This window comes from Limulus polyphemus, unplaced genomic scaffold (assembly GCF_000517525.1).
Source record: "Limulus polyphemus unplaced genomic scaffold, Limulus_polyphemus-2.1.2 Scaffold1949, whole genome shotgun sequence".
NCBI classification, from domain to species: Eukaryota; Metazoa; Arthropoda; class Merostomata; order Xiphosura; family Limulidae; genus Limulus; species Limulus polyphemus.
In genome coordinates, this window is record NW_013667559.1 from 106,359 (window position 1) to 123,334 (window position 16,976).

At 29.9% G+C, this 16,976-nt stretch overlaps 1 protein-coding gene across 1 annotated transcript in view; it reads left to right on the top strand.

The window, feature by feature from the left end:
• LOC106465450 (haloacid dehalogenase-like hydrolase domain-containing 5) overlaps positions 1-16,976 on the top strand; it is a 40,016-nt gene that overhangs the window by 13,869 nt on the left and 9,171 nt on the right. Inside the window, exons 4-9 of the mRNA XM_022393352.1 lie at positions 1,021-1,111; positions 4,796-4,832; positions 8,704-8,878; positions 11,919-11,964; positions 14,037-14,179; positions 14,998-15,181. Of these exons, the coding sequence (XP_022249060.1) occupies positions 1,021-1,111; positions 4,796-4,832; positions 8,704-8,878; positions 11,919-11,964; positions 14,037-14,179; positions 14,998-15,181 (676 nt within the window). The remainder of the gene's footprint in view (positions 1-1,020; positions 1,112-4,795; positions 4,833-8,703; positions 8,879-11,918; positions 11,965-14,036; positions 14,180-14,997; positions 15,182-16,976) is intronic.

Below are 16,976 nucleotides of genomic sequence, written 5' to 3' on the forward strand. Positions count from 1 at the left end.
CTATAGACTTAGTATTTTGACATCACAAACATCTAATTTGAAACAGTGCTGCATTCAACATACCATGTGACACACAAAAATGGATGTTTGTCTGTGTTTTTAACACTTACTTTTAAATTATGAAATTCAGTAATGTATAGTATTAAAATTTGAATTATAATCTACAGTTTTATACCAAACTTATTGATATAAATTCATGAAATAGTAGTTCAATAAAATTTTGAATGTGAGTCAACAAATGTGATGACATGGCCTTTCACCCATGACCCGGAAGGAGAGGGATAGTAACCAATGAAATCGGTTATATTTTTGTTAAAATATGTTTTTTCTTTGTTTTAGTAAGTTTGAAAGTATAATCTTTTTTGTTGAGAGATATATAAAATGTGTGTAATATAGCAATAGTACAGGGATAAAAAATTATAAAAATGAATTACTGACATTGTATCTCTCTTATGCTTCATATGTTTAATTTTTAATAAGTACCATCAATATTGTGCTTTATATGCCTTTTCCAAATACAAAGAGAAATTTTAATAAATTGTTAAGCTATCTTATTATTTGTATATCCCTGTACAACCTTTCCACATATAACACAGAACAACACCCACTGTAAAACAGCTGTATCTGTTATTGAGAATATTTGTTGCTTGCCTGATGACGAGTAACTTTTACTTAGATGAACGTGCTTATGACATTTAATACATTCCCATTGTTAATATATCAATAGCTCTTGTACCTAAATTTTAGTAAGCTCATACCCTACCAAACAGCATTAAACAACATGTATTTTATCATGCAGTTTTATTTCTTATGAGCAGTGTTTGTTTGCTAGTGCAGACAAATCACTTGGTACCTTTATAATGTTTTTGTAGTAAATTTATAACGTTTTTAAAAAGGAAAGTTATCTTTATAGAAAATAAAAAAGCTGAAGATCTACTTTAGAGACCTGAGATATATATATACAAGTTCTTTGTAGTTATTTTATATTGTAATAAAATTTGCTAAATAATTCTTCTACAGTTTGGGATTTACGAAAGTGACAACCGTAGATCAGTTGAGGAACTGCTTTCCTACGTTAGATGCTGTTGATCATAAAAGAAGGATTCATGTGGTAAGCTGTGAATATTTGATAAAAGTTTCAAGCACATTTAAAAACAATGTCATAACACATTGTAGATTTAAAAAAAACAACAACTAATCCTTTGGATGTAGATAGGTCAAAATGCACATATCATGACATTCTTACAGAGTTAAAACTAAAATATAGTTAAAATTCTTTATCATTGTTTTTTTTAATAAATTTGATATTGAAACAGAGTTAATAAATTAACTTTTATTATTATATAAGTTTTAATTTCGTAATATCAAAAGGAAATATTTAAATAAATCAAAATGCACACATCATGACCTTCTTATAGAGTTAACCAAAATTTAGTTAAAATACTTTATTATCATTGTTTTTCAATAAATTTGATATGAAACAGAGTTAAGAAAGTAACTTTTCAAAAGGAAATATTTAAATAAATTCTCACTCTGCATTTCTCTGTATTACGTGACACTTGCTTGTTCTAAATTGCCAATTTTAGGTTATTCGTACTACTTCATTATGATGTTTTCAGTTTAGCATAAATTACACATTTATAGTACAGATGTAGCAAAGACATAGCCTCTACTTATAACCTTCAACCTTCTTGCTTTATGGAGATACAAACCACAAAGTCAAATGTGCATGCCATGCCCTTCTACTAAATCCTAACTTTCACAAAATATCATAAATTCTCTGTGGCATATGGTATTGGATTATTCCTAACCAAAAGAAAGAAATTTCATTTTACTCATTTCCTTATAAGGCTGGCTCATTCTAACAATAGGTTTTCAGTTACTCATCTTCCACATTTATTGTTACTATCATTGAGACCAACTGGACCACTTATAGTTTAATTAGAAAGCCAGTTAAATTACAATAGTTTCAGGTTATGGTATTTTTTTGCATGTTAATATTTTGTGTTCTTAGCTGCATACTTGAAATAAATAAATAACTTTTATGTACCACTACCATTGTTGCAAAAAAAGTTAGGGTTAAGATTTTTTTGGGTGCTGAGAACAAAAACATGAGGCCAGATAAGTACTAAGTTTCTTTTTTTTATGTATATTTCTTTTTTTTATATAAAGATAGCTGAAATGTAAAAAGTAGGTATTTATTAGCTAAGAATAATATTAGTGAAAAACATTAAATAAAGAATTTCCCAGTGGGGTATGCATGCAAGCTGCCCATGTGTTGCATAACTTAATACCTTGTTTACAATAATTTGAGCTATGCACTTGCTGGACAATTGATAGCTTTGTTATAGAGGTTTAATAGTTAAATACAGTTCAAAGAGTAATAAAATAAAATACAAACAGATGTAAACTAATACGAGCCTGAGGCAGGTTAGAATAAATATTTGTAATTTATTTAACAGTCTGCAGTCATTCTAGAAATAAATTTTTGTTGTCAAATGATAACTAGATAAGTCAAATGGACCAAACCCATACAGTGTTAGGGAAGAGAAAATAACAGATAAAACATAAAGTTGTACAGAAAAAACTTTTGATATTTGTTTAAGAGGTTATAAGTTGTGCAACTGAAATTTGGAAACTGTAAGATGAAGAAAAATATTTTTAATCTTAACATTAAAATCACCTTGCAATCAGACTAACTGGAGTCTGAGTCAGACTCTTAACTATATAAATTCCCAAACAAATCTTTAGTAAGAAAGTTTAATTAAAAAAATATGGTTATTTGTGTACAAAAGACTTGTAATATTTGCTAAAAGCTTGCCAAAATTTTATAAAGATACACTTAGTACATTAAAAGTTATAGTATGTATAGTTTCATGGTTTCATAGTGCTTGCAAGGTTGGTCAAAAAGACAGTTCTTGTATAGAAAGGGTTAATTGTTTCCATACGAAGATAAGGTCGATTTATCCCACCACGAAACTATACATACCATAACTCTGGATGTATTAAGTGTATCTTCACTAAATTTGGCAAGTTTTTAGTAACCAAAAAAGCTAGATATTTTAATAAAGTATTTTTACTAAAGATTTATCTGTGAATTTATGAAGCCTTTATTCAGTCAGTCTGTGTGAAAGGTGATTTTCATATTAAGAATAAAAATACCTCTTTTTATTTTATGATTTTCATATTTCATTTGCATAACCTCTAGAACGTTCTACATGAATATCAAAAGCTTTTGTTTGATAAAGATTTATTTTATCTCTTGTTTTCTCTACCCTAACACTAACTGTAATAAAATCATCAATGTAAAGTGAAATTAAAAGCTATAAAACATTAAATAAAATGGACAATACCTTTTTTGTTGTTCTTCTTTGAATGTATAATTAATTTGAGATTTTCAAATTACTTCTCAGTTTCAGTTGTTAACCTTTCCACATCTTTTTTTTTTTTTTTAATTTTATGATTTTATTGTCTGGCGTAAATCATGGAAGCAGTTTAATCATCTGTGAAAAACAATAGATCACAGAGGAAACACGTTAGCAGTTTCTTATATCCTGCACATTCTTCACATGTGAGATATGCAAACTTTGCACTTACAGGTGTAATTACCGAGTGTCATTTTGTTTTTTTAAGTTTATTGTCCAAAACAAATTAATGTACCTTTTCAAATAACCACTTTTGAACATATAAAACATCAGTTACAAGAATAGAATGTCCCAAACTATCATAATTTATCTGGCTTTCTAACTAAGCTAATTCTGTTAAACACAAATTATGCACCTATTCCAAACTGTAGTCTTTCACCATCAAAAATAAACAAAGGATCATAAGGTTTATATAAAGGATAATCTACTTTTTTATTTTTTTGTAAGGGTGCCTTGAGTAATTTTTTCTTACGAGTATTATCGAAATTGAGTAGAATTTACCCGTTTTGTTATATTATGAGTTAAAACATTTATAAAGGTTTGCTTCTTTCAGTTATTCAAATGTTCAGAGTCAAAGCCTATTTTAGTAACATTCTTGTCTTGTTTGTATGTGTGTATATTTTGCAGTGACTTGGTTGTATGCTTTTTTGGTATAAGACATTTTTTTGTATTATATTTATCTTATTGTGTTACTAGCATGTTTAATATTAATGTGCTTGTCATAAATATAAAATCATGAAGACAACTGTAAATTTATTTTTCCATAGAGTGCTACATATGATAGCAAAAATATATTAATTTTCAAATCATAATTGTTCCAGAACTTAAAGCTAAACTTGGCCACCGTATGTTCTTTACTAAACTTTGGTTTTGAAACATTTTAGATTTTCCCTCTTGCCACCAAAGAGACCTAGTAATAGAAACTAGACTCCTATCTGAAAATTCTTCAAAGCTGAATACGTACCTAACATCCAAAAACTAATGATAATGGAAATAGAAACTATAAATTAAAACATCATCTTTGTACACACATTATAAAACTTAAACATTTTGTTGAAATTTGCCAAGTTGGTGTAAAAATTTATTGTATCAACATCAAAAAACATGCAAGGAAGATGGAGAAATGTGATAAGAAAACAGTACATATTAGATAGAAATAGTTTGACAGTTGAATAGTATTAATATCTTAAATGTGTTCAGATCAACATCAAATGTTAATTTTTTTATATCTAAGTAAAGACATAAATACTAAAATATGAGCTATAAATTAATAGTGTATTATCATTAAAAGAAATTTAAGGCATGTTTTGTATTTTGACTATCTTCTTAATTAAAAAAACAGGTTCCTAACATTGTTCAATTTTTTGTAGCCTTGTGCATTTGAACGATATTTTCCTAGAATAGAAGGTAAGCTTGCTTTCAAATCTTTATAAGTAGTTGTTATGATATTTTTGAAAGTTATTAAAAACCTATCTTAACCTTGTTTGAACTTAACTCTTAAAAAAAGATAACATTAAGGATTCCTAATAATTGCTGAGCTTTAATCCTGCTTTTGTACCCTTGCTGTATGGAACAACCTTTGTACCATGGAATTGTACCACATCCCACACCAAAAAAACATATTAAGTTTTATTAGATTGCTATCCTATCTATGTGTGCATTTAAGGTAAACATCTTATGAATGACTCAATAGCATATTGCTCATTTTTTAATGCTTTGGTAATGTTAATAAAGGAGTAATGGAAAATATCAGATATTGATAATTGATATCACTTTATTTACAAAAACATACATGATTAAAAAAGTAAAATTATTATTTTTTATCTAAACATCTTCCTATGAATTATTTTGAACTAAAAACATCATTTGTTGGCCAACATCAATGAAAATGTCTTACATTTAATCTAACCTAACTGCTTACTCGGAATCTTCTGTATCTAATCCTGTTGTTTGACACTGAAAGGTTTGGATGTAAACTTAACTGTGATCTGACTGTCTTCAAGTTGATCATTTTCACTTTCACCATCATCTCCAGCTTCACTATCACTGGGACAGTCAGCCATCATCTGCCTAACTCTCTTGCCTTCAATCTAATAAAAAATAAGAAATTACCCTCATAAAAACCTAATACTCTTCAAAAAATCTTTGCTGAAGCAAATATTGTTTCGTATTTGGCATATATAAGCTCTAAACACTTATTGTATTATAAATGACAAATAATAGAGAGATAATTAATCTGGGAAAACATAACTTGGTTTAGTACCATGGGGTGTTTTGCTCCCCAAGCCACAAGAAACCACATGTCAACTTAAGAGGGAACAACAGGTGCATGACATTTGGAATAATGGTACTGTTGATTGCATTTATACTAAATGTCATCATTTTTCAAAGGAGCTTTCATAGCTCTTTCTCTGAGTTTATCATTACGTGGTTCTGCTATGTTCCTTCTCCCTGTATGTCTAAATTTCATATGGCATAACACTAGGGATGTGTCGATTTATCAGTATCTGTATCGGTTGTATTTTATCAAGAAATAAATTAATTTAGGCAAACTGATTTCACATATTCCTTTTTTCGAAGCTATTAAGGCAATATATGAATAAAGCTTGTTAAAGATATTGCAGCTTAAAATATGTATCATTTTCAAATGTTATATAAAGTTCTGTTATGTTCGACAATTGTCAATTAAAGGCTTTTACTTGTACTTCTTAATAGTATAAATATATACTGTGTTGATGATGGGCTTAGGATTTTTCTACAGTAGGTGACTATGACTTGTTGGCGATAAATTCAATGAGGAATGAACAGCATGCACTCCACTTGTTTTCAAAATAATATATATATATATTTGGAACAAGTTAAACATGTGTATAACAAATTCTTTACACTATTGAGATTATAGGCATATTATAAACACTATATATATAGTTTTCCGCTTGTCAAAAGTCCACTTAGGCCTATTCAATTACTTTAGAATTTCAGTTGACAAGCCGAACTACCTTTCCATACTTCTGTTGCACTAGTATTCTGTGTATAATTCACTTACAATTGTGGCATGAGTTACCATAATCGTTTGGTCTTCTTTCTTTTAAATATCTTCTGTTCCTTTTGTCAAAGTGCACTTAGGCTGATTCAATTTCTTTAGAACCACGCTTTGACGGAATTAATCATTCTTCTTATCTCATTTTCTACTGTATGTTTTACTCTAAACATATTTAACATTAGGCCTATCTTTTCTGCGGCAATTAACTTCACACTAAATTTTTCCTTGACCATGACTTTATTCTGCTATTGTCTGTCTGCTGCTTCTGCTCATCTCAAATTATTTATATGTTTATCACTTAATCATCTGCCTGCCTTCTAGAGATCACTATATTCTTGATGTCAATGTATTGCATGCAACATTTGATAGTCTCAACATCAGTGAATTATAAACACAACTTCCAACATTCATCTGCTTTTAACTCTTATTATAAACAAAACTAAACAATCATAAAATATTCACTCACAAAATAAATTAATCAATAATATCTAAGCTAAACAGTCTTTTATATCATGACAGTAGTAAATAATAAAAAATTTTAGACCTACTTATAGTAGTATATACTAAACAAATAGATTATTTCATTTATTTGTTGAACAAAAGTCAATGGTTTGGTTTAAAAATAATTGCTACAGACTTCATTTGAAAGATATGGTAGATTACTTCTATTACTTTAACAATGTTAAATTCAAAGTAAATATAATCTTAATCTTTTTTTCTGAAATTAATCAGTAATCACATTGTTAAAAATAACACTTGAGTATTACATTTTTAAACTATTATATTTAATCAAAATTATTTCATCCTGTTTAAATTATACGTTTCATGTTTCTGAAATTAAAACAAATCCTGTTAAATTAACATTTAGGAATGACATTTTTTAAATTTTCTAAAACATTTGCTGCTTATTCTTTATTCACTTGAAAAGATTGAATTAGTATTGTAATGAAAAATTTAAATTCTGAATTTCTAAGTGTAGTTACGTACCTAATAATGTTTCATCACATTGCTTACTGAGTGGTTTATAAGCCTCACATCATTTAATTATACTGGTGAAATACAGATGTATTTTATGTAGGGATGTGCCAATAAGATAAATGGTGGATAACTAAGTATTAAAAATATTAATGCTGATTAATTGGCCTTAAAACACTGAGTGATCAGCCCTACTATCATTGTTTAAACTTAAAGGCCAATTTTCAAAATTTATTTCTTGATTTTAAGTACTAATAAATGTTATCTAAGTGAGTGACAGTAAACAAAGCATTATATAACTTAGATCCCCAACTTTCAAGTGTCAATCAATATCGGTAAGTTTTCTGACAGGCACTAGGACATTGTTTTATTGCTACTAATATTAGTCCAGGTCTTTATGGAATAAAGGCAGTGTAATAATAATTATATAGATATGTACAGATTTAGGTAGGCTTGAAAGCGACATGCATAAACTGATGATAACTTGTATTAACAAGCAGTATATAAATATTGTTTCAATTTATATAGACCCACATGACTTTAATTACTAACACTGGCTAAAATAAGCAACTTAACACAGCACTGTCCTCAGCATGGATTCATATTGTGGCAGTTGGATAACAGTTTGTCTGGCGAGTAGAAATCAGTCAAATGACTACAAATTAATGGTCAATATAAGCAAAACAAGCCCTCATTTGCAATAGTTTCAGGGTACAAAATCTTAAGGTTATGGAATGAGAATAAAAAATCAGTTCAAAATGCATTCTCCTTCACATTGGCCAGAAATGTTTTTTTTTCAATCTGAGACAACTGCACACATCTTTTTAAATCTACATAACATACACACTATCTTCCAAACACTACAAAACTTTGTATAATCTTCAAAATTTAGATGATACTTTTGGTTACTAAAATATGCCCCTCAACAAATTTTAAGCATCTACTTATTGCCAAGTTGTTGTTTTTGTCAGCCATCCACTGCAGGTCCACATTACAGATGAATAAGTGACAATAATGGTAAGATATATATAAATAGCATTTTCAAAAAAAAAGTTAAATTTGATCACTGATAGATGTATTATTCTTGTTACAATGACATAAAGCATTTCTTTTTTTCAATTTTTATTAGTGGAGCACAATGATGACATTTTTAGTTGTTCGGTAACTACACGTGTCACATTAAGTAGAAAAGTGACAATTTGAGAAATTAAAGAAGCTCAAACAAATAAATGTGAATTTATTATTTTGACTATGTTGAAGCTGTTGTATTGTTTGGAGAACCTGTGAGGTGGGAAACAAGTCTGCAGCTGATCCTTGATGTCCTGATGTCAAATGGTTTGCCTTGCGAGTCTTTACCAATAGCTCCCTATCCACATCTTCCAGTATTGGCTTGTAACATGGACCTGCAGTGGATGGCTGAGGCATGCACAGCCAGGTTAGTTGTTGGACTTTAGGTTTAACCTTTCAGTATAAATTTATAAATTATATGCATCAAATGTAAATCACCAATCACTTCTTAGTCTCGATAAATATATTTTGTTCTTTGATTATACAATAATACTTAACACATGAACTTTCAAAATAGTCTTTTTTAAATGGTTATGTCTTAAATATTCCTGCTTATTTGAAGGTTAAGAGTAGTGGCAGTGCTAGACATTTTATGTTTGGATAAATTAATTATTAGCTCTTGATTATATGGAGAAAACTTGACATTGATAACATTGAAAAGTGTGTCGCTATTGGTTTCAAATGATACACTTTTTCTGAAAGTTTGAGATTGTTCTCAAATTTCATATTTACATCAAAGAAAACTTGGTATACTTTTGTTGTAAGAAAAGATCTTAGTATAATTTTCTCAGGTTATATAATTTGTTTTTTAAATATTTGCATAGTTAGATTTTAAATATTTAAGCTTAAATGAGAGAAAAGCTTGACATGTTTAACTTGCAGTTGCTTTGTTAAAAATAGCTTGGAACAGATAATTCTCAATTGTTGTGGTTTATAAAAATCTCAAAAATTGTACATAGTCAGTTTTCAGATGTGCTTCTGTATACGGCAAACAATTTTTGTTCTTAGTAAGAAAGCTAGATTCAGTAATTATTAATTACTCTTGTAAATATTTTGGTATGTGCACATAAAGTTTATGCTGCTGTTATTTACAAGAAGAGTGCTTAATTCATTGATTTGGACTGCTGTTCTTCCAGTTGTTATAATGAAAGAACCAAAAGTATACTTGTAATACAATTGAGCATGTTAAGGTATTTCTATATATTTGCCAATTTTAAACAAATCATATCAAAGTATCACTATATTTACATAAATTAAATCATCATAATACAGGAGTCCGATTTGTGTAGTTGGAGAGATTAATGTTTTTAATTTCAACAAAATTTATTGCATAAATTTAAAACAAGTGTGCAAGTGTGTTACTGGAAAAATATACAAACATTTTGCTTAGGTTGAACTTTGTTCTGCTTTTCAACATATCATTTAAGAACAATTTTTTCATAAATAATAAATATTAAATGTTAAGGTAAAAATTGTCTGTCCATTCCCATTATTACAACCGACCAAGGATAAATCACTCACTCGTGTTAATTTTATTTCATGACCATAGGCGTATAGTTAGGATACTAAAAACATTGTTTTCATTTTCCATAATTACTCACCTTGTTTTCATTTTTCAATTTTTAGAATCTTGTGTTCAACACAATTTTTATTTTATTAATTAATAGTTTTTTTTCTCTCACTATAGTCTCACTTCTTTCCAGCTACTCTTACTCATCAAACACTATTAAGTTAGGAAAAGTTTTCTTTCAGTCTTCCTTTATTTCTATAATAATGAACATTATCCTAATGTCTGCTGATGGGACAGTGGTAAGCTTATGGACTTACAGTGCTAAAATCCAGGGTTCAATTCCTTGCAGTGAACACTGGAGATAGCCCAATATGACTTTTCTCTAAAACAAACTTTATCATAATTTGGCTCATGTTTACAGTGTCATGATCTCCACTGTTACTATCTTATGATCTTGTTTGTCCAATTGACCAGTTATTTTTTTTTGAAGGATTTAAAAAGTGGAAGAGAACATTTATTTGCTGTTGTTGTCTGATGCTGTCGTAGAGCCCCCCAGTGGCACAGCGGTATGTCTGCGGACTTACAACGCTAGAAACCGGGTTTCGATATCCGTGGTGAGCAGAGCACAGATAGCCCATTGTGTAGCTTTGTGCTTAATTCCAAACAAACAAAGATTTCTTAGAACCAGAGGTTATGTAATCCAACATCTTGTAGACAAGGAATATGTCAGTCAATGTGGATGTTTAGTTTGAAAAGTCTGTAAATTATTCTGTACTGTGAAGATACTAAGTTGTAATATGTGCTGGACATAATAACTTGGTCTTCAAGCACATGCTGTATTAATAAAATAACACACACACACACACAAAGAAAGATTTAGTAATAAGAAGCAGCTTCTCATGGTTTTTAGGTAGATAAAGTATTTGATAGTTCAGCTATTCATGAAAAGAGTTTGGCTGGCTCTATAGCAGAGATTATATTTAGCCATTTGTGTAACATTGTTAATATACCTGTAAGAGAAGGAAAACTAACCTTGCATATATATAATGTAGATTACGGTACATAACATGACAAATACAAAAATCATGGAAAACACATGTATATAATTTTAGAATAACAAAAGGGCCTGTTGTCCATCTGAGTCATTCTATCCACTAAAGTAAAGTTTAAAATATGAATAATATGCTCAAAGCCAGTTCTTATCATTCAGATATTTATTAATCCTTTCCTTAAACACACTTAAATTAATTGCATCCAGCACATCTAAAGGCAGTCCATTCCAAAAGCCAACCACCCTGTTAGAAAAATAAAGCTGTCTTAGCTGAAGATGACTGCTTCCCTGCCAAATTTATATTTGTGTCCTCTTGTCCTACCATTATCACCATTAAGCATGAACAAAAATGATACATCAACTCTATTAATTCACTTAACAATCTTGAAGATCTTACTCAGATCCTTTCTAACTCTTCTTTCCAGGAAAACAATTTCAGAGATCTTAACCTGTTCTTTTTAGATGACCTCTCCATCCCAGGTGTCATACTAGTAGCCCTCCCATTAACCATTTTCAACAATTAAATGTCCTTCTTAAGTTATGGATCCCAAGACTGAACACAGTACTCCAAATGTAGCCTAACTAGTGACATATGCAATGAAATTATAACCTCTTTAGACTTGTATTCAGTATTTCTGTAGATACAATCTACAAACCTATATGCCCAGCCACTAATAATGCCACATTGTTTAGACTGCATAAGAGACTGATCAACTAGAACACCAAGATTCTTATTCATAACAATGTTAAGGCTATTTCCATAATTCAGATATCCCACATGCATTACCTTGCATTTATTATAATTAAAAGCCATCTGAATAAAGGCAGATCATTCTTTTACTGCAGGTTTGGTCATGGAGCATTTCTAGTCTGTCTTGAAAACCTCTATAAGGTAAGAATACAAAGTGCGAGAGATAATATTACTGATAAATTAACATATGCATCATTCTCATCTTTTATCTTTGTCAGTGGAATATTTTGCATTACATATGTCCACTCTCTTAATTTCTTTGCTCACACTCCGTCTTAGCTAAATTCAGCATTACTTCATAGCATATCCTTCATATCTTCCATTATATAGCCGATCTACCTAATACTAATTGAGGAAATTAGTTTTACCTGGAAATATCACATTGGTGCTGTTTGCACTTGTTTTATGAACTGTTAACCAAAAAGATGTAACTTCTATCAGACCACAGAAGCACCAATCAGAAATATTTTGAGAATAAATATACAACCAAGACATAGGCTTAAAATTAATAGTAAAATAATTACAAGTTTTGAAATTATTTTTTTACTTACAAGGTGGATATCCTATACATACTTTTACAAAATGAAATCCTAAATGGCTTGTTAACAGTATTAAAATTAAAACCACATAATTTGAAAACACTTTATTAATTCAAAGACAAAAACTTGTGTGTGTTCTTGCTTATGGACACTGGATGATTGCTTGTTACTAGATTTGTGAGTTGATTAGACTGGCTTTCTTTCTTCTCAATGTATTCCCACTAACCAATCCACTCTAGATTCAGAATATGAATGTGTAAATGTAACATTTGTTACTTAACAGGAAATGTCATATTTACCCAAGACAACTAGTGCTTTTCACATAACTAGTCATTCTTATTCAAACATAGGATAGATCATAATCTCAAAGTAGCATTTGACCTACCATTGGAATATACTTGCTGTTGACATTCTTGCACAATATGCAGAATTATAGCCAAACCACCCTGGGCAGAACAGGTGTTATCTCCTTAAAATGACAAAGGAACAAAGGAAACTAAAATGACTATCATGAGTATGTGTTATTCAAAAAATAGCATATATTTAGAATAAACAAAAGCTTTGGAAATATTCTACATTAATATCAGAAGATAGAAAATGTACATCACAAATAACCAGGAAGAGGATTTTGATAAAAACATAAACAATTTGAAGTATAAAATCAAATCTACAATAATTAATAATAGATATGTAAAGAAAACACTGTAGAAAAGCCAATGTATTAAACTGTATAATTGGAAAACTGTAAATGCCTAAATGTTAAAAAGTAAAAAAAAAAAAAATTATTGGTACTAGACTTGGTCAATGAGAGTATTAAAGTAGCAGTAGTTTGTTATTTTCAGACCTGTAGACCAGAACCAGCCGTAGCCAAAATGGCTTCCTGGGTGGAATAAGTATTTGTCATTCTATACATTTCTTGTATTTTTCATCCTCTTTATTCAATCTTTTTTCTCTTATTCGCATTACCTGCCAGATTCTCAACATTTTCACACAACTTCAACTATACTACTGACATAATGGCATGTATGTATATGTATGTGCAAATAGGATTTAAAGAAAGAATTGTGTAGAAACTAGTGGGCATATCCTAAAGATTGTATTCATGCAATTGATAATTTTTAAGGGGCTTTTGCATCCCCATTGCAGTTGAGCCCGGGGAAGTTGCCCAGTTTGCCTGGCCCTGCTGTAGACTGGTGAGAGTTATATTGGAAAACCTTGGAAAAAATGTATCAAACCTTCTCAATCTATAGTCTGTGGAAAGGTTGCATTATTACAGAAAGATGGTAGCATAGTGTATAGATCCAACTGTGGTCTGCCAAGATAAAATAAATCAGGTGGTCTTTGAACAAAAATCTTTGAGAATGACTATTCTAGAAAGTTTTAAATATACAAGTCAAGTTGCCTAGTTGTGGTATTTTCAGAGAGTAGATGCAATATTTAAGATGTTAGTGCCATTTGTAGTCTAACTTACACTGTGTGATCTGTAAGCTAACCAGTTATTTTTGATAAAATTAAACATTAAGCTTCAGTTTATTATGTAGAGATCGAATGAGGAAGGGATAACTGACAGAGCAGTTTATGAAAACAATCAAAATATAATTAAGCAACAATATCATGTATGTGCCAAACATTAATTAACTAAAACATGGGCCTCATATATTTTTCATTATATAGAAAATAACTGGTAAGGATGTTATCTATACGGCACTTGTGGGTAAGCCGAGCGAGATCACTTACCTTCATGCCGAACACTGTTTACTGCAAGAAGCAAGGAAGATTGGTATCACTAGTCCTATCAAGTCATTATATGCTATTGGGTAGGTAAATGCTTGGAGATTATTACTTTGAAACCAACATTTGTAGTAAAAGTTGTTTACATAAAAGATTCCAAGGTATACTTTCTGCATTTTAAGTTAGTGAAAAAAAAATTGCTAATCTGGTTTGGGGAGTAACTAAAATATATTCCACTGTGTTGTACATAAACATTTATTAAGATAGTAAAAACAAAATAGGTAAAAATTATTTTTCAAGACATAAGTATAATTATTGAAGCAAATGGGGTGTTTGAAGTCTGCCATGATTTGGATATACTGATATTTGACTTTTGTTTTTATGATTAACTAATGAATGCCATGTGGGTATTTTACCAATGTAATCTTGATTGACTGGATGAAACATTCAAGAAAATTACCAGACACTTTCTGTGCAGCATATATAAAAGCTAGATGTTTTAACTGAATCTCTATCATTTGAGTTCTACATTGTGCTTCCAAAGCAGATAGTGTTTTATAGACTTCAAGTATATGTAATCTGATGATTAAAAAAAGTTTATATAAGACATGTTGAAATTCATTTGTTCTTTGTAATTATTAAGTCCTCAAATTACACAGTGTGTTCAGCACTCATCCCTCCAATATTTGCATGATAAATATTGTCAGTATGACTGTATGGTAAGTATAGCAAAATGGTATGCAGTCAATTTCAACAAATACACTTACTTTATTAATAAAAAGATAATGTAGAATAACACTGACATTTACTTAGTTTTCCAGAGGAGACAAAATTTACATGCATGTTCTTAATTGGCTACTCAAGAGCAATGGTAGAGTGATATAATCTTGATTTTTATCTGCAGTGACAATATCAACACAGATATATTTGGAGCCAACTTGTACAACCATTACATACAGAAACGTACAAAACAAAAGAGGAAAGAGAAAGCTGAAGTTTTAGCTCATGTGAAAGTTACAGCTGGGAGGAGTAGAGAGACAGATCTGTCACGTATGGGAATCATACCTGAAGCAGATTTCAATTTGGAAGTGAGTTTGAGTTATAGAACAATTAATATTTATCTTTTTTTTTATGATATAATTCCAGAGACTAAACTTTCGGTAAAGTAACACGTTTTTTTCTCAAAACATCGATGTGTGTGTGTGTATGTTTCATATGCTTCAATATCTTGATGCATTAAGTTTAAAACAAGTTAACTTCCAAAGATGGAAAATGTGAATCTTGTCTTGTTCATAAAAATGTGCACATGATCAAATTAGTATTATAATAAAAATAATTTACACACACAACCAATGACTTTTAATTGATGATATGGACTTTTAAAAACAGATTTTATTTCTACAGTGTGTATAAATATCTTCAGTTTCCAATCATAATTGATATTACGTAAAGTTTTACTTCCCACCCCTTTTTTTTTTATTGTTGTTGAGAGAGATTTATAACAATGCCACATTTTTCCTGAAGTTCAATAAAATGTTTGTTTCTCTCTCTTTAACTGTTACATACAGTCTTGATGAAAGATGAATTTAGAATAGTACTATTTCAGTTCAGCATAAGAGGTTTTTTGATAAGTTGTGGTGGTAATCAGATATTAACTTGTTTTTACTTTGCGTATTTATAAGAAGAATGCATCAAATTACCAAATTATTATTATTATGTTTGTGTATTTCAATGAAAATGCTTATCAGTATTTATATTAAAAACAAAAAACAATTTATGCCAATTTTTAATTATTATTAAAATTTTGTCCTCAAATGCTATACTGTTCTTTTACTGTTTCTATAATCCTAAACATTTCTAAGTATTTAAATAGTCTAATGTTAGAAGATAAAACACATTATCGTAGAGAGCACAAAAGAAAAGCATAATGCTTTACACAGGGCAGTACACTCTTTTTTTCATGCTACCATACAGTTAATCAATGTATAACTGTGGAATATTGTTCCAAATGTCCTGTAATACTGTCCACAATTCAGCCTAATTGTTCGGTTACTTTTGGCCTCAGTTTTTACACAAGCCAATACAGTCTTAAGAATATTACATTATAAGTTACAGCATTTACAGTAAAAAAAATCACTTTTGGAGAGTTTTGATTTTCTATCTTGGCCACATCTGTTATTAACAGTGCCAGTTTCACACCCTCTTCCAAATCTTAGTTACAACTCCTACTTAAACATGCAGTATCCTTGAACAGCCAAAACTTAAGATTTTTTACATGCTTGTCTTGTTCCATTTCTGCCCTGGGAGCCATGACTGGATTAAGACTACTACAGCATATACTATAATTATCTGTACTTTTATAGTGTTGACTATAATATAATGCAGGTCATTTTCACATGATAAAGGGCTGGATTCCTGTAGCATTATCTACACATGACTATACTCTGGTACAATTTATTTTCACATGATGAAGGGCTGGATTCTGTAGCATTATCTACACATGACTTTACTCTGGTACAATTTATTTTCACATGATGAAGCGCTGGATTGCTGTAGCGTTATCTACACGTGACTGTACTCTGGAACAATTTATTTTCACATGATAAAGTGGTGGTTTTTCCATAGTATTTGCCCTTCATACTCTTTTTTTTTCTCCTCACTGTTTCCATTAAAAAATTAGAGTTATTATATACTATTAAGAACCATTTTAGTTGAAATATAATAATGCCTTTTAACATGATACACAGAATAACACTATTAGGTGTGGGTAGATCAAGAATGGGAAAATTAAATTATCTTCTTTTATCAAAAATAGTCAACTGCACCAAACCTTCTATTAAAGAAATGTCCAAATTTAAATAATTCTCACGGACATCATTATTA